A 24711-nucleotide genomic window follows, 5' to 3' on the forward strand; every position below is an offset into this window, starting at 1 on the left:
TAATCAACATATTAGCACTTATCTAAACTAATCTTGTGATTATAATTACTAATTAACCTTTATTTGTTTGCTAATGATAAATATTAGAAAACATGGATAAGCTTATCCGCCAGCTTTTTTGTGACAATTGTATATCCAACATCTAGCAGGAATATTCTCTGCATTGGATATCCATGTCCAGCCAATCCATTAAACCAAACACCACCCGTCCATGGATGATTATCTCTATTCATAATATCCATCCAACCAAATATACCCTAAAGCTAAGACGAGATCCAATGCGTTTTCAACTTTCAGCGGGTCTTCAGGTCGTCAACTTTGCACTAGTCGCTTGCAACATTGCCGCTTTGCCAGTTGCACACTTGCACTGGCGTCCCCTGCTGAAAGCCCACCGGCCCGGGCCGTCTCCTGCCTGGAATGCTTCACGGCAGTGACAGCGTATTCATTCATTCGTACCGACGCACCGTCGTACGCTACCCGTGTCGGAGGCAGTAAATACCGTCCACCCGTGTGGTGTGGGCGTCTGGGCGTCTGGCCGTGTGAACACGGGTGGACGGACGCAGTGCCGCATCGGTAGTACTGGCGCCGGTCGTTGGGCGTCGTACGCCGGGGACCATGGCGATGGCGATGGCGATGGCGATGGCGACCTCCCTTTCGGTCCTCTTTCCTGGGGCGGCAGCTTTGTTGGGTCGCGTACGTACTCGCGTTGCGTCAGATCGGAGTGGGCGAGCCCGCCACTTCTCAGAGCCGCGTGCCCGTGACTGACTGGACTCTGGCGAGGGAGAGGGCATGCGGGTACGCGCAGTGCGAGCAGCCGTGGCCCGTGGGCCGCGGCGGTCAGCAGACAGAGGCACGCGGGCGGCCAGAGCTCGAGCCCCGAGGGACACGGCATGGCACGCCACGGAACAGCAGCCGTACTCCTGTCGTTTTTTAGTTTTAATCTTCATTGACCGTTCGATTTATTTAAAATTTTATGTAAAAAATAATAATATAAATAAATTATTTTTAAAGTATCTCTAATGGTAAAATAAGTTATAATAAAATAAATAATGTTTATATAAAAATTTAAATAAAACGAATAGTCAATCAAGAAGTCTACGAATAAAAAACGACACTTTCCAGGGAGTAGCCGGCAGCAAAGCGTGGTATGGCTCGCATTTTTCTTTTCCTCGTTTCTCTTGTCTCTAAGCGGCTGCAGATGACATGGGCCGCACACGTGCTCCGGCGAACCTACTGCAGAGCGCTTTCGTACCGTGCACAAAGCTGTACGTGGATTCTTGTCTCTGCCGGCAGCGGCTGAGATAAGGCAACCGGCGAAACAAATCTGAATACAATAGTGCTATCTATGGCTAGCTTTCCAGTATATCCACAGCGGGAATACAGGATGTGGTCTTGTGGAAGGCTCGTGGCCTCGTGCGGAAGTTTTTTTTTCGTGAGAAATGCTATCCAACAATGTCTTACAACACTCAATTTCTCTCTTCTTCTTCTTTAAATCCAGTGACTTTCCCTCTCTTCTTACGGCCATGGTGAAGACATGGTGCAAGAGTGTCTTGCAAACCGCATTCGCAGTGTGCGCTGCGTCGGGTTTCGACCTAGGCCTGCTAATGGGTAGGCCTTCACATGTCTTTTAAGGCGGGTTCTAAAATACTACTGTACGTGTATGCGGATGAGGGAAAACGAGTTTTACGGGTTTGTGAGGTACTACTGATGAAGTGTAACATGGTGGAGTAGATTTCTGACATATATGAATTTGGGCAGGTTAGAAAGTCCTCGGCAATCGTTCTCGTGCCATCACACTTGGATCGAGCAAGGGTAATCAGCCTGTTCGTTTGGCTGTGGCTTCGTAAATTTTCAACCGGAATAGTATTTTTCTCTCACACAAACCAGCCAGTAATACTTCTTCACGAACCAACAATGATACGAACCAGCCAATCGAACAGGCTAAATGTCGTGCGACGCAACAAACAATGTGTGTTCCCACACAAGCCTAGTGTTCTGCTAGGGTTCAGGTGTCGGACTCAGACATGTGGCCAGCAAGATGGCTTCATTTTAGTTTGATAGACTCGGCGCATTTGTTTTCCTATAATTCTATTACGTCTCCTATACGTATTGATATTGCTTACACAACAAATTTATGGTCGTTGTACATAATGGACAAATGATGATGTTCGATCATGCAGCATGCACGCGGTAGGAGTGGAGCTAAAACAGATTTGAACGGGGTATGTTTTGCCTTGTACTCCTAGGTGGATAGATCTTTACTGTTGTGGTGCTTTTTCCTGTGACTTTTACTGTCGTGGTGCTTAGCCTCTACATATGACATAGCTCCGTCTCATTTTTAAAAATATAAAAAACTGGCCCGACCGGAGATAACACATCAACCTTTAGGCCCGTTAGCGACCCAAGTATAAAGTTGGGCCGGTCCGTGAAGACAGCTGCGTAAAGGAACCAGGCGCATCTCTTTGAGGCCTCCACGTCATCGCCTTCTGAGGGCGTCTCCCTCCCTCAGTCCCTCGCGCAGGCGCAGGCTCTCCTCCATCCACCACCGCATTGGAAGGCCGTTGCATCAGTGCCTACGTCACTCGGGCCCACTCCACAGAACCACGGAAGCAGCAGCGGCAAACTCAATGGCGCTTCGCGCCGTGGAGCTCCGGCGAATCCTCCTCCCGCGCATCGGCGGCGGCGAGGCGGCTCTTCCTCCTCTCACGTGGCGCAGCCGGCCGGCGAGCACCTCCGCCCCGGCGGACGACGAGCTCGCGGGGAAGAGCGCCTACGAGGTTCTCGGGGTTGGGGAGACCAGTTCCAGCGCCGAGATCAAGGCCTCCTTCCATCGCCTAGCCAAAGAGACCCACCCAGACGTCGCCGCGGCTGCTGGTTCCCGACGGTTCCTTCAGATCCTCGCCGCCTACGAGGTATCTAATTAAACTGACAGGCTTTTTCTCCGATGATAGGCATTCTATTTTACCATGAACCCACTGATAACTGATTAGTGATTATGAGTGAAGCGATGAATAATTGTTTGAGTTTTCATTATTGAGGATGCGATTGAATTTTTTTATGTTCACAAATCTGGGTGAACAAAATTTGCTCCAGCTCTAATTAGCAGGCTTTTGTATTGCAGATTTTGTCAGATTCACAGAGAAGGGCTCATTATGATAGCTACCTGCGATCGAAGAGGCGAGTTGTGCAGAAACATCCCAGGCCATCTCAGTTCGTGTACCCAAGTGGTTCAGGCTCAGGCATTGTGGTACCTCGAGAGAGCAATGTCGTTGAATGGCTGAAATGGTACAGGCTTACCATTGATGACATAGTTACCAAGAAGAGGGTTGCCACTGGCTCTGGTTATTTTGATAGGCTCGAAAGCGAACTGTACACAGCAATCCATGCTGCATACTATGGCCCTGATGTCGACTCCATGGATGTCCTTCCTGATTGCTTTGAAGCTGAGGAGAGGTCCGTCTATGAAACCTCTGAGCTATTACACCTTGTATCAGGTCGTGATCTATTTGGTATTGTTAGTGTAGCTGATAGTGTCAAAGAGCTGTCAGACGTTTCTCGTGAAAAACTAGCGCCCTCTGGTTTTAGATCTTCTGAATTTACTCCAAATGTTTCAAGAAATGTGAATAAGGATTCAATATCTATGAATCCTGTTGATATGAACAAGCAAGAGATGTGGCATGAAAATGATATTCCTTCATCAGATGCCTTCAAGGATATTGAGTTGCGGATATTTGGGAAATTAGTTGCTACTGCGACTAGGAGCCCCAAATGCGATTGCATTGACAAATCGGATGTGGAAGATCACATTCATGTGTATCTTGTTCCAAACGCAGATCTATCTGATTTAACACAAGGGAATCTTCTCCTGGGCACAATTACTGGGTTAGCCACCACTGGTCAGGAAGGATCTTGCTTTGTCTATGATGGTCACGGCATAAAGACACATGTCATAATGAAGCACCGGACATTGATGGTATGAACTATGAAAACATTCCTATACTATGCACATTATTTTTTCTACAAAATTTGCGTACATCATTCAAATACTCGTGCAAAATAAATGGTGCCTTTTGTTATATGACCACATGATGGTGCAACAGTAATCTTTGGGCTTCTATAGTATTGAATTTTTGCTGCATGCATATGTTGCGCAGGTTAAACACATGCACTGGTATCAGGTTGGAGATAAAGTTTCACCGTGTGAGTGTCGATGTAGTAGGGCTCGGTTGCCACCTAGCAGGTATGCATAATTTACTATGCTGCTTGAGCGCCCATGCACGCAAATTAGTCATTCCAAACATGATTGAAATGATGATGAGGCAATGGTGTGAGTTAAGCCTTAAATTTGAAACCTTTAGGTTAAACAATTTAGAAGATCTGATGCTGCCCGACATTACTTTTATGTGCAACAGAAATATAGATGCCGTTTTGTTCAGCTACATATATGATTGGTAAGGACATGGAAGTAAATCTTTGTCCTTTCTAAATCTACCATTTTATGAAGTCAAAGCAAAATGAGTTATGATCCGAGACTTCCTTGTTATAGGACCAGAGTGGATGTCCTTGTCATTTGAAAAAATATGTATAATTGAGTAATAGATCAATCAGAAGTAGTATTCCGAACCATGAAAAACAACCCCTCTAGTTTTCCCTAGTCTTGAAGTAACCCAGCAAGTAATGCATGCTAAATTGCATCTGATACAAATTCATTTCAGGGCAAAAGACATGCCCAAATATCATTGCTGAAGACAACAGCAACCAGTCCTCTTATATAACTCCTCTTTCGCAGGTATTGGCTTTTTGAGCCTCGTTGTTACATGCATGATACTGGTGGATGGTATATCGAAACATTTGGGAGAGACAAGAAAGGGAGGACAATTCCATCTCAAAGACAGTGGGATGGTTTCAATGAACATTCTGAAAAGTAAGTTTCACAAGTGTTTTACTGACTAAAATTGGCTTGTTTGGTTGATATGCACAAGATCCAGAATACTTGTTAGCTCAGATCTTCAATCTGGAATTGCAGGAGATTGCATCCAGCAATGTATCTTGCTGCTCTGGCTTACAGATCTTTGGATCTTGAAGATGCTGGAAGAAGACAATGGAATGTGACTAGTTTCCTGCAATTGCCCTTATCTCATATTCGTCAGATGTTCAAAAAAATCATTAATGGGGAGAAGGGGTTGACATGAGGACACCATGACAATAATTGTTTGGGGAATTCATTATCTTGCTTTAACAATTAGACTGAACCTGTGGTGTCACACCTGACACCCCTTGCTGGTTCTGTTGAGCAGCGGCTTTTCAGTATGCCACTGTATAGTTAGACAATAATGCTCTTTCTTGAAAAGACAGCTGATAAGGACATCTTTCTGAGACTATTGACTGTTCTGCCCGTTTGATATAGAGCATGATATCAGGATTTGCAGAGCCTACGATAAATTATCTGACACTGTTGGTAAGATAGCTAGAACCCTACATTGCAATGTCTTTGACTTCAGTTTATGCATATTTCTTAGCTAACAGAGGCATGTAACTTACACATAGATGGCGCTATCCACCATTTTGGACATCTGGTATATGTTTATAAGAAACTAATATAATTCAATCCAAACCAACCGAACAACAACTGTGCTCTGTCATCTAAAAGTCTATTGCAATGTGCAGACTAAAGGAGTGTGTGAAGAACCAATTCATACTGATTTTACATTGGATCAATAAGAAGAGGTTACACCTGCTAAATTTGGGCATATAGGAAATGTTGTTGCCAAGCTGGCATCCCGTTTTCAGGTAGTGTGCAGTTCAAGTTCAGGACTACTTTCATGTTATCTGGTACTTCTTTGAGGGGTGGTTGTTATCCCTTTACACGAATGACTTAATAAGGCTTTGTCTATTTTGAAAAGTAACTCATTCTATACCTGCAGCTGTGTCTCGTCTCAGAAAGGTCTAGTTTGGAACTATCCTGCAGATAGATTGATTAACGATATGCACGTGCCTTTTTTTTATGAGTTGCCTACCTATGCTTGTTTGTGGTGACCCGGTCCTGTTTGGCAAGCTGGCTGCAGCTGCAACCAGCACAGGCAACAGTAAAGCAACCAGCGGCAGGAAGCGAGTAGTAGAAAAAGCCAGCAGCAGCAGCCGTGGCCCGTCGATGTAAACCTTGCACTCTTAATTTTAACTATCTGCATTTCTTGGCTGCAAGTCTGCAACTAGAGGTCTGTTTGATCTGTTACCACCTGAAGGTGCGCTGTACCTCCAGTAATGTGTTAGCTATGGCTTTGGGAAACAAGAACATATGAGGCTTTTAGCACTGCTTCGAGGAATCCGATCTGAGAAATTGAGTAATGGACGTGACAAAAATACAGGAGGGATGGAAAAGAATATAGTGAAACAAGAAACTTATTTATTTTATAAAGATCCCATTAACCATACATTGGCCTCGTTCGCTTCGCTGAAAAACAAGCTGAAACACTATTCCGAATGATTTGTTGGGAAAGAAAAACACTATTCTGACTGAAAAGATAAGCTGAAAAATACAGATTATATGACAAGCGAACAGGGCCATTGTCAGTTGATCTTAATTTTTTTTCATTAGCACTGCAGTAATTGGGCCTGGTTGTCCATGTAATATGAGCTATTTTTTATGGTACTCAGTTACCTATATACATACCAATGTCGGATACCAATTTCAACTGGTATTTGGCGTGTCCTCAGAAAATCTGCTGAAATACCTCGGACACATGTCGGATTCCAAATGACTGCTGTTGCACTTACGTTCCCATTGATGTTGATAAGTACAGTAGTTTGATGTTGCACTTACGTTCCCATTGATGTTGAATTTACCACCACGTAATAAACGAGCTGGTTCGTCTTGAGTTCATCCTACTTTATTAATTTTGATGAAATGATTCTATACTGCACGCTGATTATTACTTATAAGGGCTGAGATGGTGGTAGATTAATCTATTCCATTTCATCACAAATAAAAATAAGTGAAGGTTAGGAAGGTGATGGGCCATATTTCTTAGACCAACGGCTCTAAGGATTTAGTTCTTATATATTTTTTCACACTTTAACTTTTCCTCCTATTCCATTTCGAGCAAAAAGAGAGGAGAACTTAGGCCCCGTTTAGTTCCCAAAAAATTTTGCATAGTACCCGTCACATCAAATCTTGCGGCACATAGACGAAAAAAAAAACCAATTGCACAGTTGGATGAGAAATCGCGAGACGAAACTTTTGAACCTAATTAGTCCATAATTAGACACTAATTACCAAATAAAATTGAAAGTGCTACAGTGCCCAAAACCCAAAATTTTTTTGGATCTAAACACACCCTTATTCCACTCTCAACTGTGAAGCAAGTACGAGACGCAGCAGCAGTTGTAGACTTGTGTGCCCCTCCCGTCGACGATTGTGCCTGGGCCCACCATAACTGACTGCGTGTTCTTTACCGGCACGTGACGTCGAGCACCGGTCCCGTCTATCGAGTATTCGGTCCCACCCGTCAGTGGTCGGACACCTGACGAACAAATAAACTCGCTCCATTCAGAGATTCAGAGAAGACCCGCCTCCTCCCGTGACGCGACGCGAGCAACCTCTCCTCTCATCGCCGGATCGTCCTCGTCTACGTCAGCGCGCGGAATGAAGGGAGGTGGCGCCATCAGGGCCGCCGGCGGAGGTGCCGGCGGCGCGGGTCTGATGCGAACGCGACTGCGGCTTCCCGTCGTGCTCCTCTCCTGCTCCCTCTTCTTCCTCGCCGGCTTCTTCGGCTCGCTGCTCTTCACCCAGGTACGCGACGGCGAGCCCCGTGCCACGCTCCGATTCGTAGCTGCCTTGTAGCGCCGCTCCTGATCTGGGTGGGCTGGCTGCGGTGCGGCGGGTGGCGCGGTGCAGGATCCGGAGGAGGTGGACATGCCGGTGCCGAGGGAGCGGCTGCTGGAGACGGCGTGGCCTGAGATGGCATACGGCGAGTCCGGCGAGGCTGCGCCGTCGTTAATCCCATACCAGGTAACGTCTTGTTCCGGTTCCATCTCCGCGAGGGGCGGTTGCCCCGTCTTCGCTTGCCCATTGTTTTGTCAAACATTCGGCGTGATGAGCATTGGTGCGGGCACGTGTGTTCGTGAATTCTAAGCTAGCTCATGATGAACTGCCTTTGGTGGCGACATTCCTCGGTTGGTAGAATTCATCTTTTGGGTATTTGTTGTGAATGGTATCGTGCAGCGATCCATTTGGGGTGGAACTAACTTGTCAGTGTAATGTTTCCCCAATTTTGACTGTACCTTGTGGGCAGCGGTTTTGGTGTGATGCCCTGATAACTAGCATGTGATTGTGGCGGAGTTTGGGGGTCAGTTGCATGCATGCAATTTTCGTGGCCTCGTGGTCTTGCGTGTTGGGAAGATTGATTAGCATTTCAAATTTAGCAGGCTTCCTGACATAAGAGGAAAATGCAGGAGGTGTGGGTGTTGTGGGACTTTCGTGGCACCCTCACCAATCACAGTTGTATCCCTGTTTCTTCCATCGTGCGGCTAATGTAGGTCCCTATTACTCAAGAACAGTTGTTGCAATGAATGGATGCAGCACATTTAGATTTTATTGTGTTTATGCATCGAACGATTCTGCAGAGTATTGGCTACATTGTGCATAATTTTTTAGGTATAGAATGGGTTGATTTGATATCGTGCGAACAATTTATACACCCTAGATTTCTCACCGTGACACGAGATACGCATCTGACTTCTGACATTTAGCTTATGGCTGTGCATCCTATATCCTGGCAGGCTGACACTACTTGTTTGCAGGGTAAGAATTCAGTAATATCTTTAATTGTATTTCTTCTGTTACATAATACACCATGACCTCATCTTCACTAGAAATTGCTGGGGGGTTTTCCATTTGTCATTATGTTCCTGAAATCTACCTGTGCTGTTTTAATAATGTATTCTGAACTCTTGAGCAGATTTTGAGTTGGCAGCCTCGTGCTTTGTACTTTCCACAATTTGCGACATCAGAACAGTGTGAAAATATAGTAAAAACTGCAAAGGAGAGACTGAAGCCATCAACATTAGCCCTGAGGAAAGGAGAAACCGCGGAGAGTACAAAAGGAATCAGGACAAGGTAACCTTAAAGTCCAAGAGTAAGTGCAGTAAAGGAATAACCAAATAGGCTGACAAATCAGTCCACATTTATTACTGCAGAGAGATTTTGCAGTAGCTTTTTCTGTGGATTGTACTTATGCTGCAATGAGCAATGCCATCTCAGAACTGCCTATTTTTAGGAGCATGTGTTGGATTATTAGTATTCTTGATCTTTAGAGTTTTCATGAACTATATTTTCAGACATTTTTATACCCAATTTGTCTTCCACACACAATCATGAAAATAACTAGCTTGTGGCATTATCTGGGCCTCATTGAACTGATGGATCCTTATGCCAAACAGTTCAGGAACATTCCTCAGTGCTAATGAAGACCCAACTAGAACCCTTGCAGAAATCGAGAAGAAGATTGCAAGGGCTACCATGTTACCCCGAAATCATGGGGAGGTACTACGTAATATTTGCACTTGTATACCATATTTTGTGGTTTAATTATTCCAAGTTTGGTTAGAGAATTGATTAGCTGTAGGAATCTACATGTGCCTCTTTCTCTCTTTTTTTCCTGTCCCCTTTTCTTGAACTTTTTTTTTGCGCTGATGAGAACCAGCACACTGGGGAACAAACCAACTCAATAGTTATAGTAAAAAAATAACAAGGGATGTAGTGATCTACAGGGAGAAAAATAATTATTAAACAATATAGTCCCAACCTAAAAGCAGAAGTTATAATCCATGTTAATTTATCATTTCTGCTGAGTGCTATCAATCTATCATGCATTGGCTGCTAAAGAAAAGTGCATTCAATCCTTCCATGGCATACTGGATTTCACTTGAAGTATAAGTTTTGCACCTTTTGTAGTTTCCTGATTTGGTACTGGCATATGAAGTGTCGCTTAATAAAAATATGGTAGTGTTATCTTCCACAAATGCGAATATAACTTTGAAAGTAATCTTATTGTTCATTAGGATCTAACAGGAAGTTTCTATAGTGTCTGTGGTTTTAGATATAATCGTTGCAGTAACTTAATCTTTATATTGCTACACATGTACTTGCCCCTTACATGGAATGAATATCATATTGATATATGGATGATATATTCCTTTCCGCAAATTTTGAGCACCCCCATTGAAAAGGACAATGTTGGGGATCATTTAGAATCTATTAGAAAAGGGCATGAAAAAATGAGCATTTATAACGTTTCATTGATTAACTATTTGCTTTTACTGTATGTTGCAGCCATTTAATGTCCTGCGGTATAATATTGGACAAAGGTATGCTTCACATTATGACGCATTTGACCCAATCCAGTATGGTCCACAAAAAAGTCAAAGGGTATGTGGCAATTTGCTTGCTCCAGGCTAACTTCAGCATTTGTTGTGATGTGCGAACTGAATTACTTTGACTCTTTCAAGAACAAATGCAGTAGAAAATGCTAGTTATCAGTAACATTTTTCCTCCAGGGAATCCTACATCTGATATAACAAACATTTAGTACTTTAGTTTATACCTTAGGTTTGTGTTTGCTTTTGTCTTGAAATTATTCAATTAAACTGTGTAGCTAACGAGCTATTGAAATGCAATTTCCCAGGTGGCATCTTTCTTGCTTTATCTCACGGATGTCGAAGAAGGGGGAGAAACTATGTTCCCATACGAGGTGAGTGCAAAAAAAATAATTTATATGTATTTTTGATAGCAGATTGTAATTAGTACTGTGCTGATTTACAGAATGGTAAGAATATGGATATAGGCTATGACTATGAGAAGTGCATTGGCCTAAAGGTAAAGCCAAGGAAGGGTGATGGACTCTTGTTTTACTCCCTTATGATAAATGGAACCATTGACCGGGTACGTGCTGGCCTATCAAAGTGGCCCTGTAGTTGTGTTTCCCGTTCTCTAAGTTGTACACGAAGTAGAACTCATGTTCGTTCTTTTATTCTAGAATATATACTACCTCTGTCCACAAATATAAGCATTCTTGCTATGCACCTGGACTTTTATATTTGTGAACGGAGGTAGTAAATTCTTTTCTTTACGAGGTAGATGTTAGATTTTGTGTGCGATGGAAATCAATTTAGAGTTACAAATGACAAGTCTGGACATTGGATCGTTTATGCTGCTAACTTGCGTTTGCACATGCTGTCGCAGACTTCACTTCATGGTAGCTGCCCCGTCATCAAGGGCGAGAAATGGGTCGCCACAAAATGGATCAGAGACAATATAGTTTAGAAATCGAAAGGCTCAGGGGGTCATGTGTCCCTCAAAATAGATCAAGCGCATATATACTGGCCATATACTTTAGTATTTGTTCAATTACCGTGGACGGTTGAACCAACGGAAGGAAAGTGTAACCAATCTATTTGCATCTTGTCAATATATAGTGCTACAACTTACAAGTGGGCAAGTGGCATTCCATGATGTCTTTCCTTTTCCTTGTTCGTGCTGTATTGCCATGCCGTCCCTTCGGCACATAAACAGTAGAAACATTCGATTGCATTGCGGCTGGAAAGTGAAAATGATGAGACTACGACGTTGAAGCGCTACCAAGTACCAGGTGTTTGATCAAACTAGATCCCCGAACTATTCATTGCTTGCAAGGATGGTCCACAAACTACTAGCCGGTTCACTCAAATTCAAACTCTCTAGTGGTAGGCCAATATCAATTGGGGGAATTCTTCGTGTGCCATTAAAAAAGATCGCAATGCCATGTGTGTCCCTGGAAAAGTTCAGCGGTCTTCAGCACCACTGCTCTAACTTTTTTGTGCCCTCCATGCCATTGCCGTTAGTTTGGGCTCTAATACCGTCAAACTACAGGTGTGAAAAGTCGAAAATACCCTTAAGTTTAAATATGTCATTAATTTTTTTTAGCATCTTAACGACTTCAAATGAAAAAACTCAAAACTAGAAAGTTGTAGATCTCGTCAAGGTCTATAATTTTCATATATAAATTATTTTCATTTAATTTCGTAAAAAAAGATATGATTTTTCTAAGATATATTAATCATATTAAATCATTTTTTTTGCGAAATTAAATGAAGATAATTTTTATATGAAAATTATAGATCTCGTCTAGTTTTGAGTTTTTTTCATTTGAAGTCGTTAAGATGCTCAAAAAAATTAATGACATATTTAGACTTAAGGGTATTTTCGACTTTTCACACCTGCAGTTTGACGGCGTTAGAGCCCAAACTGACGGCAGTGGCATGGAGGGCACAAAAAAGTTGGAGCAATGGCGCTGAAGACCGCTGAACTTTTCCAGAGACACACAGGGCATTGCGATCTTTTTAATGGCACACGACGAATTCCCCCATATCAATGGGGATGTCATGGGAGTTTTATGCACATTAAATAGAGAGGAAGGAGGAATTTCCCTAGCATGCAGTGTTACAAGATAACATTTGATCCGATCTGTACAAACGGCTACAAAGTTCATCTAGCACATTTGATCACAGCAGAAAACATAATTAAATGCTACAAGCCTATGAAATAGTGAAACAAGGTTGTTTCATGTTCTAGTTTTCAAGACTAGTAGTATTGGAAACTATGACATGAAGCATTGCAATGAGACTGGCCTTATTTAGGTTCCCGAACTATGCATATAACCTCTCTAGTGTTATTTAAATCGCCTAGCTATTAGTTTGCATTTATAATGATAATGAGTGGTTTGCATATATGGATGGCCACCCGAGATTCAAACCTCTCGTGTTATTTAAGTTCCCGAACTATTATTTGCATGTATGTATAATCATTCAAGATTCAAACCTCAAGCTGTTAAGTTTCCTAACTATTAACTTGCATATATAATGAGTGGTTCTCTCAATGTTCAAACCTCTCTAATCAGTGGTGATATCTTTACTTAACATACACATGGCAGCAAGCCAGCAATGCGTTCTCAGTCCCTGAGAAGTCAAAGGTACTCAACTTTGACTAAATATATAATTAGTATCATTAGATGAACCATTAAATCCTTTTTTATAATAAACTTATTTGGAGATACAAATGTTGCTAATAGTTTTTACAAATCTAATCAAACTTAAAAACTTTGACCAACACTAATGGGGTCCAAAATGACACTTGTCGCATCAGCGTTGGGTTACACAAGAATACAAGATATAATATATATATATATACCCAATAAAAAAACGTACAAAATCTAATGGGGCCCAAACTCATCGTCTAAAATGGGCAAATAGCCACGCTGCTTTGCTCGTCCAAGATATGGAAGTTAATGACACCACCTTTGCTTGTCTAAGGCCCCGTTTAGATGCAAAATTTTTTGCAAAATGAACACTGTAGCATTTTCGTTGTTATTTAACCATTAGTGTCCAATCATAGTCTAATTAAGCTTAAAAGATTCGTATCGTAGATTTCGTCTAAATTGTATAATTAGTTTTATTTTTTATTTATATTTAATGCTTTAGGCATGCGTCCAAAGATTCGATGTGACAAAAAATCTTAAAAAATTTGGCAAAACGAAATGGAACTAAACAGAGCCCAAGATATGGGAATTAATGTCACCGCCTAAACAAGTTAAGGGCCAGCGGTGCACTTACAGTCTATATAAATAGGTTCAAGGACCAGCGGTGCTCTTGTAATGGAGTAAATCGTAAAACATTTGAGAGCTCAACTTTCATTCGATGCAACACATATTTTCATCTGTGAGATCCACAAAAGTATTTCATCGAAATGACTCGAAATGACTATCACCCGAAATATAAATAAGAATCATACATACATGATAGCACACCATAATACAAGCAGTATGCTTAGCTTAGGGTTGTATTGTACTCTTCACTTTGTCTAAAGATCACATACGATTCCATATCCCATCACAGGAGATGATATGAATCTCATCGCATTCAAGCACAACCTGCAGGTTTAAAGCTACAGTCCCAAGATTAAAGACAATAATAACAAGCTCTGCCAAGGTTGCCCACGTGATGCGACTTATACTATTTGATTCACTGCCATGGAGTCATGGCCCAGATTCCTGGAGCTAGATGCTTGCTGAACATGATTTTAGCCTATGATGTTCAGGAATTAGCAACGACTCCATTGCGAGGGTGTAGACCATGATTATTGTGGTCTCGACCTACTGTTCTCCACAGCTCTGACTTGGAGGAAGTAGGGATGTGCCTACATTTATTCATGTGTCGAGTCATTAATGCAACAAATCTAAGTATCATTTATAAGAAACCTTATTCTTTTAAAACTTGACGATAGGAAATTGTTCATTGAAAGCCGGGTGAGACTGAGCATCAAATATCTAGTAACATGCATGCAAATTGATGTGGTACAAAATATTACTCGCACTATTTTTGTAAAAATGGCATCAAGATTATTGGATTAAAATGTCAAAGTTCAGAATATTTTACTGAAAAAACAATAAAGTATGAGTGAACACACATTAAGCGCAGCTTATAAACACCTAAAACACGAATGTGATTGCAACGTAAAATTACTGCAAGTTAACAAATGACAGTACATTTAGTTAACCAATTATAATGCAACACGGTGTGATAATGTGTAACAGGACAGATCTAAATAGCAACACCGTTATCTGCAAAGGTAGCTTATCTGTCTGGCTTACCATAGCTTCACGTGCAGTAAGCCTATCTTGGTGATCATAGCGCAGAAGCTTATCGAGAAAATCAATGGCCTATAAATATACACAGAATCATACTGAGCAATAACCATTTACAGTAGAAATAACAGAAATACCAAGCGCTAATAACAAACCTCAGGCGATACTAGATGTTGGTTATCAGCATTGATGAACTTCGCCCAGGGTTTTCTACTATGCCTGCATATGATATACACGGAAGGGTTATAATCCATCTAAACAAAAGGATCCAACATCTCAAGGAATGGAAATTTACCTTCCAACAAGAGCTTCAAGTTGAGGGTCCAGCTCAATGTGATACTTGTTCAGATAAGCATTCAGCCCATCTGTTCCAAGGACCTGAAAAATAATGGGAGGGTGACAGAATTAGATACTGCACCAGACTGTCTTGTGTTTAATGTCTCACGCCTATTGCTGCAATATCAGATAAGCATCAAATAAACAAGCACAGCAAGCTCTTTAGAACTTCCTGAGGATTTTTCAGTTATTCGTAGTCTAAGTACACACAAATCGGTGACTTGCTATCTATGAGCTCAGGCAGATGCTCAGTGCTGCATTAAGCATGAGGTACAATATATTAGCTTTGCAATATTAAGATCTGGTGCAAAGACTCCATATCACATTACGCAGGCCAAAGGAAACAAGAGACCAGTTACTAACTTGCTATAAACATGCAGACGTGACTTGGCTGTGAGTTTAATATCAATGTTTCAAAGTTCAACAGTGATTAAATCAGGTAAGTGCCATCTACAACAAACAATACACGCTTCATGTTGAGATAGAGTAGGAGTTGATCTGGTGCTGTATCATTTATCTGCTACAGACCTTTAACTGAACTCATTTCTATGATGGCAGGTTGTTCCATAAGCTTTATCCAACTTTGATATGGATAATTATATCACATAAATCACATACGGAACACATAATAAACCTACAAACATACTGAACACGGGTGCAGTTTCATCAGGTGAAAAAAGTGATCATATACTTTCTTACAGAACATCAACTACTAAGGAACAGTTGATAATTATAATAGCAAAAGAACAGAGTGTAACATCAGAGAAGAAAAATGCATATAATTTGAACCCTTAGTTCTAAACAAACAGTCAAACCACGGATTGCATACTAAGGTTCATACCAAAACATCTACTTTATCCCAGAAACATGTGGAATGAACAATCAAACTAATGCTTACCTTTGCAATCTTCACAAGTTGGTCATGGTTGTCATGGCCATAAAAGAATGGTTCCTTGCGAAATATCTGCAGCCATCAGTCAGCAATCATATTAAAAAATGAGTTACCAACCACCAACTGACAAAATGTTTGTGTGATTGTGTCCAATAGTATTAACATAAGGACAGCATTTTTACAGTCATACATACCATTCCAGCAAACATGCAACCAAGACTCCACATGTCCAAAGAATAATCATAGTCTTGTAAATCAACAAGGAGTTCAGGACCCTTGAAATACCTGAATCAAAGTGGGAAAATATGCCCAGGTCAGATGTAAAAAAGAAAGCATGGACCAATATTGAGAATTAGATGTGATTTGTTAATTCATACAAATAAATTGCAGCGCATAAGGATATCATGCTAGCATAGAAGTATACAGAGTGATTATAGTGGGTTTTTACGCCATTCACTTGATTTGCTTGTTCTTAAGATTCATTAACTTTATTACTTAACTTTCAGAACTATAATCACATAGAAGCGAACTCAAATCAATTGAGTCTCTATGCTATGTTGCTTCTAGACTCTAGAATAACAGATCTACATCCAAACAAAAAAATGCAAACTAAACAAGTTCTGCTCTTAACATGTTATATTTCAAAAATGCAAGTGATTAGAAGGATGGAATTCAATCTAAGTACAATTAAGAAAAGCATAGGTAAACAAGCTGTTCAGTCATGTCTCAACCTACCTCGATGCAACACGGACATTGTATTCCTTGCCTGGATGGTAGAACTCAGCTAAGCCCCAGTCTATCAAGCGAAGTTTCCGAAGCTCGTGATCTATCATTACATTATGGGGCTTGACATCTCGATGCATGATACCTTGAGAATGGCAGTAATCTAGAGCCTGGAATTAAAAGAAATAATTATCACATAACAAGTAGTAAGTTGAAATAGGGACAGACAGCCACAAGATCTAAAGCACATTGGAGCTCTTTTTTTTCTCGAACATGCAGGAGAGCTACATATACATTGGTGTTCTCACTTCATACTCAAAATAAAGCAGATCTTCAAAACACAAAAGTGTGAGTATGTTAAAAAAAACTATTTTTCAGAAGAAAAACAGTAGAAACATGAAATACTGAATCAGATACTCAGATTCTTAAACATTAAATTCGTGCTTATCAACGATATATTGTCAACAGCATTGCAACAAATTTACAACTCCATAAGATGGTGTTTTCAGAAATCCATGGACATACAACACATGCAAGTGTGTAACTGTGAAACATTCATGGGCAGAGATCAGAGATAAGAGAGGAAGAATTTCAAGCAATCAGATTGATTCAAACTAGGGTATACTACATGAAAACTGTGTCTAGAGGCTTAGCCAAATAAGAAAAAAACTACTTGAAACTATTTCCAGAAGAAAAATAATGTAATGTCTAAATGACAACGTATCAAATAATTCAGATGGCAACCGTTACCTTGAGTAGTTCATATATGTAGTAGCGGATGTCATAATCCGTCAATGTGGGGTACAAAACTTTGAAGTCCGTGTTGTTGACAAATTCAAATATCAAACTAGGAGTCTTTGAATGCTGATCTCTGACAATATCAAGCAACTTCACAATGTTTGGACCTCCACAGAGATTCTGAAGTATTTTGATCTCCCTTTTGATCTGCCAAAACATACAAAGGGTATGTTAAGAGACCCACCATGGAAATGACTATTTTCATAAGCAGTAACTCTTCAGCATTCAACACCTATCACTAAAACTGTGAGATCACTAGAAAAGAGAATGAGCAAGGAAAACTGTTGCAAAGAACAGCCAGAATATTCCTTTAAGTACCTTCTTTTTCTTGACTGGCTTAAGGATCTTAATGATGCATTTCTCATTATTGTTAACATTGATGCCTTCAAAGACCTCACTATATTTACCTCTTCCAACTTTCCTGACGACTTCATAGTCATCCTGCTCACTGGTCAAAGAGATACACAATGGTTAGGGAAACATTACTTCAAAAGATATACAGAACTTGTAATATGCTAACAGATGCTCTGAAAACATTGAGTGCTCCGGAAATATTGATAGAAGAATTAAACAGACCAAAAAGATGGATTTAAATGATCATTATTAGAGTTTGGAGAATAGAAATTGAATCTGTACTGTCCGTGCAAGTTCCATGGATAAGACCTGCATTCTAAACTAAAATTGCTGAAATAAAAGTTTTTGTTTTTTTTTCCTAAAGTTCTCCACAAGTATCATAAGAAAGAAGACAGCGAATAAGTAGCCACCTCTTTCAGTTTTTTTTTATCAAGAAGACACTATAGTAATACTTCACCACAAACTAGGAAAACCATTTGCAAGAACTGTAGCCCATTACATACTCAAATAAAGTTCTGCACCAAGAGAAAAATAGTTCACTTCCTCGGTGTCACTAAACAGAAAAGTGCTTCCAATAAGTCTCAGATCTCAACTACCTACTCCCATGGTGTAGATGATTTCCAGTAGGAATGGGACAATAAGCTACATGTTTTTGGTAGTTGCTTAAGGTGTTACCGCATAAATTTGTGACATCCACAAACATTTAGTTACTGGAATTAGCATGTTTGGTGATCCACATGCCTCATACTCTCAATTTGGTGAAAAGTTCAGCTGTGCCTTAATTCTAAAAAGAAAAATATCTAAACCAGTCCTATCACCAAGAATCAACAGATGCGCTGTTACATTTAGTACACTTTTTTACGGGTCAATACACAATAATTGCAACCTCGAAACACAAGGAACTATTTAGCCATATCATAACAAAGGCTAAAAGGAACATGCACCTTAACCAACCAGGCAAAATAGCAAAAGAATTAAATTGTCCTGATAGAGATAAACACCATGCCACCAGTACACGGTTGACACTGAAAAAATCTGGGTTATGTTGCAGCTACATAAGAAGTCACTTCAGTTTTCAAAATTATGGGCACTATTGTGATATTGCATATCTTATGCTCCTAACAAAACATTCATACAGCCCTAACTGTACCCAGATAAAAAGATTATGCTGCTCACCCAGGCCATCTAGCCAAGATGATCCAAAAACAGCCAAGCAGGCCAGCCAATACTAACGATCTCACCTAATCCCCCGCACAATCAACCGAAGCTTAAACTCGAACGTGCAAACTGCGCCAAATGGTGTCAGAATGTGACGTGATGTAAGCGCTTACCCCCATTGGACGGTGAGCGCCTCGTAGTCCCAGTACTCCTTGGGGCGCAGGACGTTGACGTCGGTGTAGACCCTCGCCTTCGACATGAGGGGCCTGGATCCCACGGGGGGCGGGGCGGCGGCGCGTGGACGAGGGAGGGCGAGGAAGGAGGACGCGAGCGCCGCTACGACGACGGCAGCCGCGGCGGCGGGCTTGGCGATGCCGGTAGGCAGGCGGTTCCAAGGGGGCGCACCGATCATGCAGCGCCCATCGCTGGCGGCGAGGCGAGGCGGGCGGGGCGGGGCGGGCTAGGGTTTCGGCGGGCGGAAGTGGGGAGGGAGAAGAGGGAGGAGGTGGAGACGAATCTCTCGTCGGGCTGTGGCCTTGTTTAGTTGCAAAAAACTTTGATGTTCAAAGTTGGCAAAATGTAACGTAGCATTTTGTTTATATTTAGTAATAATTATTTAATCGTTGACTAATTAGGTTTAAAATATTTGTCTTATAAAATATAATTAAACTGTATAATTAATTTTTAATTTTATCTACTTTTAATATTTTATGCATATATCATAAATTTGATGTGACGAGAAATTTTCTTTTTTCATAGCGTCGAGTTAACAAGGCCAAATGTTTAATTAGCGTGGCTGCGTTTGGATACCGTACCGGTGGACTGGCGGGCGCTGGAATCTGCTGGCTTTTCGTCGCTATAGGTGTGGATTGTTCGCTGACGTGGGCCCGCTCCTTTCCCTCGGAAGACGCTTTCATAAAATAAAATAAAAAAAACTGCAAGATGCAAGTGCATCCTGCCCCATTGCAAGGTCGTGCTGTACTGGGCGTCTAGGCGTCTGGACTGTCCATTTGAGCATCTAGATTTGAGATGTTTCTTCTTGACTTGAATCTGAATTCCTGCTAAACACGTCCTAAAGAAGACGAGCTCGCACACCACCGAGTATATTGTAGTTGTAGCTAAGCCCACCCATTAATAAGTCATTAACATATGAAAGAGTTTTCCTAAGCCAATACCTCCGGTTTAAAATGTAAATTGTCTTAATTTTATCTTAAATCAACATTCCACGACTTTTAACCAAATTTAAAATTTACACAAATATCTACGACATCAAATTAGTTTTATTAAATCTACCATGAAATATTTTGACACTGCATTTACTTGATACTATAGATGTTAATATATTTTTATAAACTTAAGTAAAAAAAGTGGCTTATGATAAAATTTGAACAACTTATCACACTATAAAAGAGCGAGTTTTTTGAGGGGCTCTTCTTCTATAATGACCGTTCGATCTACACATCGTACTATATGAGTCATCCGTCATCTGTGATCTTACATGTAAGATGTAAGACTCGTAATCTTCATAATCTCTCCCATAATCACAAGGTTCCTTATTCTTTTTCGGTACACTCCTGCACGGATCCGGTAGACAAAATTGCATTCTTTTTTCTTTCCGTGAACTCAAGATTTTTTTTCCCGCGAACTCAAGCACAGACGTTTTTTATTTCGTTTTTGGCCTGGTTTAGATTGCAAATTTTTGCAATCTGGACACTGTAACACGTTTCGTTTGTATTTGACAAACTTTGTCCGATCATAGACTAACTAGGCTCAAAAGATTTGTCTCGTGATTTACAACCAAACTATGTAATTAGTTATTTTTTTTACCTACATTTAATGCTCCATACATGCGTCCAAAAATTGATGTGATGGAAAGAGACTGAAAAAACTTAGAATTTGGAGGTAATCTAAATCAGGCCTTTGTTGCGTTCTCTTTTTCCAGTAAAACACCCACCGACGTTTTTTAATTTCCTTTTTTTTAGTTCTTTTTTCCCGTACAACCCTCGTACAGATCCGTGAGGCAAAATCAAATTCATTATTTTCCCAAAAAAAAACTCACGATCATCCGAAACTCCAATTATGTTTCTTTTTGTAGTTTTTTTCCAGAAATATTATACAACACACATGTGTTTTAGAGAAAAAAAGAACACATTAATTTTTTTGAACGAGGAGTGAGCGCCTGACGGTAGGAACGAATTGGTTGGTGCGGCAGAGTAAACGCCGACTTGACATTGCCTGGAGAGGAGAGCTCCGGTACCGGCACGCTCGTCTTGTGGGAAAGGCGTGAGACTGGGGAGATGGGCAGCAAACCCAGTGTCCGCCAGGGATCCGGCTCCAGTAGCCTCTCCTCCTCCTCGCTGTGATTTGTCCTTCTATAAAAAAAATTGTTTTATGTGATTTGTGGATATGTGATCTTGTGATTTGTGATTGTCTAGAGATAAAAGAAGGCTGGAGGCTGGAGGTAGAAGGAGGGTGGAGGCTGTTGGATCTTAATTCTATGGTATAAAAAAATCATGTGTTGAAACTGCATAAAATACATAGTTATTGAGTAGACAAACTCTTTTTTTTCTCTCTCCGTGACTGGTACGTTTTCCTGGTCGGACGACGGCACCTTAACAGACTCGGTATCTATCCGGAAAAGAAAACAAGAATAGGAGGAAATATATAAGACGAGAAGCTCGTGCGAGGTGCGACATATATGCATGTAGGTACGTAAAAGTCAAAGTGCAGTGATATAGTCAGCTGAGGCATCCTAGCGAACAAACCATATGAACCTTGTTCTACGCGATCTGATCAAATTGGTCAAATACTTGCCATCTACCTTTATTGTATATCGACAATTCAATTAACATTTCCATTACATTTCAAATAGTTTTTAGAAACATATGCGTGTCGTACGTGTATATTTGCTAGTATTTTGAAATAAACTAGTGTTTTTACATGCTTTCGTCGGTAAGTGGCCAAGATTTCAGGGTTAAGAATATGAGACATTCAATTCAAAGCACCTTCAAATTTGCAACAGGTCGGGTTTTTTTTGTTCATTTCTTTAATTTAGAGATAAATGCATCTTAGGTCCATTAACTTGTTTGATTTTGTCATTTAGGTCCACCAACTCTGAAAACCGTATGTTTGGATCCATGAATTTTTAGGCCTCCTTTGGAATGGAGAAAACTTCCCTATTCATATGTTTTTTCCTATGAAAATAAATTGATTTCTACGAAATCCCCGTACAATTCTTGTGTTCGAAAGGGGCCCCTAAAGTTGTTCACGGTAAGTTTGTACCCCTTGAATAGGTCCAACGTGATAGTCCATATAGGGTGGCATGTGGGTCACGTGAAACTGCACGTGCCACGCAGGCTGATGATATGGATTGTCATGTTGGATCTATTCCACAAATGAAAGAGTATGGACTACAATGAACTATTTAAAAAGTTTATGGAACTCAAATATGCAGTTTTAGAGCTGATGAATGTGAATGACACGTTTAAAAGGGCAGCGGACCTATGATGTATTTATCTCTTTAGTTTACTTGATCTGTAAAAATTATCAGAAAGTTCGTTTTTCCTTTTCTAGTGAACTCTTGCAGTATCACGGATTCGCGGCCGTCGATGAGAATGTAGAAGCTAACACTTGCAGATTGCAGTAGGCAGAAAGGCAGCACACACAGTGACACAGCTCCGTCTGAAAAGCCCCCACATTCTCCTTATGCTTTGGAAGACTCTCCTACATATTCTCCTGAACAACCAGTCAATTATTGATTTCTACTCCCTCCGTCCCAAAATAAGTAACGTTTTCGCTTCCCGAAAAACGACTACCGGCAATTATATATTAAAATATATAAATATTTATGCTAATTAATTAGTATCATCGAAAAGATCTTTTTATCTAGTTTTTTAACAAATTTATTTGAAGATATAAATATTGCACGTATTTTCTACAAATCGAGTCAAACTTGTAGCACGAAAACCCAAAACGTCTTTTATTTTGGGACAGAGGAGTAGACTTGATCCATCACTAAACCTGAACACACAGAAAGCATTCAACTGAAGAACAGTAGCAAGTCAACACCCTGACACTACAAGCAGCAACTAACACATGCGACGTGCTCTTGCTTCCTCTCATGTCTCATCGCGTCATGCCATCTTGAGGCTGAGCCAGTGGAACAGCAGCGGCGGCGGCGGCAGCACCCCGACGCCGTCCTCCACCTGCACCACGTCCAGCTCGGTCGCCTGCCTCCTCTTGTGATACGGCGTGCCGCGCGCCTGGCGCCACTCACGGCCGGAGACGGTGAGCACGTCGGACTCCGTGGACGACGACGAGAGGCTCTCCCCACCGGACGGGTACTCGCCGTACCTCTTCTTGGCCCCGCCCCCACCCACGGCGAGCGTGAGCTCCAGCTCCGCGTCGTCGTCGGTTTCCTCCGCTTCGTCGTCCTCCTCCTCCTCCGTGCTCCGCACGTACTCGACGACTGGCGCCACGACGTCGAGGCTGAGAGTGGTGCGCGGCGTCGGCGTCGCTGCTGCGACGTGTCCGCCGCGGCCGCGAGCGGCGTAGCGGTGCTCATAGGCACACATGCCGAGAGCTCCTATGTTGTACTCGGTGCAGCTGCCGTTCGGCGAGGTGGACAGGTTCCTCTGGCTCTTGAACTCCCGTTTGAGGTCTCGCATCAGAAGCTTCTGAATCCTGTATAAGCGATGCAGCTCGTGAACCTGTGGCATCAGAGAAGAAGATGTCGATCAGTGTCTGAAGGCTAGTAGCTCCAAACGCTGGAAACCTCTTTGAGCTTACTTGCTGTCTGAAAGTCTCTTCATGTTTCAGCATGGCCATCTTCAGCGTGTCTTTATCGCAGTGCCTGAATGCTTGCTCCATGGGCATTGTGAGAGTAGTGCTTGTCACTCTATCTCTTCCAACCTGCAATGAAGTGAATTTAAGCAAGGGTTGATTACTATACAACTATAAGAATGGAAGTTTCTGAACTGGAATCGAGAAATGCAACATTACATTCAGAAGGAAGGAAAGAAAGAGAGAAGACAACGATATAAGGCTAAAATCTGCCTAGCATTTTTCTGAAAATAGAAGGCTGAGATCATTGTGACTGTTATTTGAGTGTGTCATCCAAAATATGCTTACTACAGTGAGAAGGCTAGGTAAGCCTGAAAGCATCTCACTCCTAACTTCCAGAGCTTCAGAATCATTGAAAGGAGCATTGAAGCTTGATGAGCAAATCAGAGTGGAATCAAAAGGAAGGAGTTCATTCCTCACCTAGTGTAACTGGTACCCGTGGATGTCAGAGAAGTGACTCACAAACTGTATCCTACTGAGCTCTAACTACTACTTGGCGCTTGCCACTCTCAGTTTCTGATCATTGTATGGCTCCAAAGGCCACAGGCTTTCCCTTATATACACATCCATCTCCACTCCACTCCACTCCACAACACAAGCAGAGCAAGCATGCAGTGCAGCTCCTGCCTCTCTCTGTCTCTCTGAACCGCTTCTCTCTAGACTCCGAAGAAAAGAGCAGCAGGAGACAAGACACGAATGATGTAAGATTCCTTTCACAGTGGCTGTATTTTTAACTAGGCATGCCGAAGCCGAACGATAAAAGCATACATCACTGTGACCCTGTTCTTGCAGAGGTTCACTCCTACAGGGTTAAGAAATGGACCACCTCCTAAATTACATGTGCCTTTGCGTAATCATTCGGCCGTAATAGAAAATTACTGTAAAAGAATGTCTGGTAAAAAAGGGTGATGAATGCAAGCTTTTGGAGCCAAA

At 41.5% G+C, this 24711-nt stretch overlaps 4 protein-coding genes across 8 annotated transcripts; 2 read left to right on the plus strand and 2 right to left on the minus strand.

Moving 5' to 3' along the window:
- The first annotated feature begins 2461 nt into the window (after nucleotides 1-2461).
- LOC136469359 (uncharacterized) lies at nucleotides 2462-6662 on the plus strand. Of its 4 annotated transcripts, XR_010761860.1 has the most exons (7): nucleotides 2462-2912; nucleotides 3122-3973; nucleotides 4155-4240; nucleotides 4790-4924; nucleotides 5027-5458; nucleotides 5668-5790; nucleotides 5925-6657. XR_010761860.1 is itself a non-coding variant. In XM_066467624.1 (5 exons), the coding sequence occupies exons 1-5, from the start codon at nucleotides 2628-2630 to the stop codon at nucleotides 5190-5192; spliced, it is 1524 nt and encodes a 507-aa protein (XP_066323721.1). In that variant the 5' UTR covers nucleotides 2462-2627; the 3' UTR covers nucleotides 5193-6662. The 4 variants fall into 4 exon arrangements, 1 of the variants encoding a protein (XP_066323721.1); XR_010761861.1 differs by having other exon boundaries at nucleotides 5548-6661; XR_010761859.1 differs by having other exon boundaries at nucleotides 5668-6658.
- An 860-nt stretch (nucleotides 6663-7522) lies between these two features.
- LOC136476761 (probable prolyl 4-hydroxylase 9) lies at nucleotides 7523-11487 on the plus strand. Its single transcript, XM_066474709.1, has 8 exons — nucleotides 7523-7789; nucleotides 7895-8008; nucleotides 8958-9115; nucleotides 9439-9541; nucleotides 10331-10426; nucleotides 10683-10748; nucleotides 10820-10939; nucleotides 11240-11487. Exons 1-8 carry the CDS (start codon nucleotides 7643-7645, stop codon nucleotides 11318-11320), a joined length of 885 nt encoding a protein of 294 aa, XP_066330806.1. The 5' UTR covers nucleotides 7523-7642; the 3' UTR covers nucleotides 11321-11487.
- Nucleotides 11488-13719: 2232 nt separating this feature from the next.
- LOC136476766 (casein kinase II subunit alpha-2-like) lies at nucleotides 13720-19459 on the minus strand. Its single transcript, XM_066474716.1, has 10 exons — nucleotides 19110-19459; nucleotides 17743-17872; nucleotides 17377-17571; nucleotides 16639-16796; nucleotides 16098-16188; nucleotides 15910-15975; nucleotides 14971-15053; nucleotides 14831-14894; nucleotides 14682-14750; nucleotides 13720-14227 (listed from the first exon to the last, which is right to left on the minus strand). The coding sequence occupies exons 1-10, from the start codon at nucleotides 19346-19348 to the stop codon at nucleotides 14168-14170; spliced, it is 1155 nt and encodes a 384-aa protein (XP_066330813.1). The 5' UTR covers nucleotides 19349-19459; the 3' UTR covers nucleotides 13720-14167.
- A 3443-nt stretch (nucleotides 19460-22902) lies between these two features.
- LOC136476774 (uncharacterized) lies at nucleotides 22903-24353 on the minus strand. 2 transcript variants are annotated; one of them, XM_066474733.1, is made up of 3 exons: nucleotides 24199-24353; nucleotides 23725-23847; nucleotides 22903-23645 (listed from the first exon to the last, which is right to left on the minus strand). In XM_066474733.1, exons 2-3 carry the CDS (start codon nucleotides 23809-23811, stop codon nucleotides 23070-23072), a joined length of 663 nt encoding a protein of 220 aa, XP_066330830.1. In that variant the 5' UTR covers nucleotides 23812-23847; nucleotides 24199-24353; the 3' UTR covers nucleotides 22903-23069. The 2 variants fall into 2 exon arrangements, with proteins under 2 accessions (XP_066330830.1, XP_066330822.1); XM_066474725.1 differs by lacking the exon at nucleotides 24199-24353 and adding an exon at nucleotides 24067-24133.
- Between the last annotated feature and the right edge of the window lie 358 nt (nucleotides 24354-24711).

The sequence above is a fragment of the Miscanthus floridulus genome, chromosome 1 (genome assembly GCF_019320115.1).
Source record: "Miscanthus floridulus cultivar M001 chromosome 1, ASM1932011v1, whole genome shotgun sequence".
NCBI classification, from domain to species: Eukaryota; Viridiplantae; Streptophyta; class Magnoliopsida; order Poales; family Poaceae; genus Miscanthus; species Miscanthus floridulus.

Coding starts and splice junctions, on each gene's coding strand:
- LOC136476766 (XM_066474716.1), bottom strand. CDS start 19,348: ATGATCGGTGCGCCCCCTTGGAACCGCCTGCCTACCGGCATCGCCAAG. Junction 16,797..17,376: donor ACATATATGAACTACTCAAG/GTAACGGTTGCC, acceptor TTTTAATTCCAG/GCTCTAGATTACTGCCATTC. Junction 14,751..14,830: donor AACATCTAGTATCGCCTGAG/GTTTGTTATTAG, acceptor GTATATTTATAG/GCCATTGATTTTCTCGATAA.
- LOC136469359 (XM_066467624.1), top strand. CDS start 2,628: ATGGCGCTTCGCGCCGTGGAGCTCCGGCGAATCCTCCTCCCGCGCATC. Junction 3,974..4,154: donor TGAAGCACCGGACATTGATG/GTATGAACTATG, acceptor TATGTTGCGCAG/GTTAAACACATGCACTGGTA. Junction 4,241..4,789: donor GCTCGGTTGCCACCTAGCAG/GTATGCATAATT, acceptor CCTCTTTCGCAG/GTATTGGCTTTTTGAGCCTC.
- LOC136476761 (XM_066474709.1), top strand. CDS start 7,643: ATGAAGGGAGGTGGCGCCATCAGGGCCGCCGGCGGAGGTGCCGGCGGC. Junction 7,790..7,894: donor GCTCGCTGCTCTTCACCCAG/GTACGCGACGGC, acceptor GGCGCGGTGCAG/GATCCGGAGGAGGTGGACAT. Junction 10,749..10,819: donor AAACTATGTTCCCATACGAG/GTGAGTGCAAAA, acceptor GCTGATTTACAG/AATGGTAAGAATATGGATAT.
- LOC136476774 (XM_066474725.1), bottom strand. CDS start 24,099: ATGCTTTCAGGCTTACCTAGCCTTCTCACTGTA. Junction 23,848..24,066: donor TACCTAGCCTTCTCACTGTA/GTAAGCATATTT, acceptor ACTTCATTGCAG/GTTGGAAGAGATAGAGTGAC. Junction 23,646..23,724: donor AAGAGACTTTCAGACAGCAA/GTAAGCTCAAAG, acceptor CTGATGCCACAG/GTTCACGAGCTGCATCGCTT.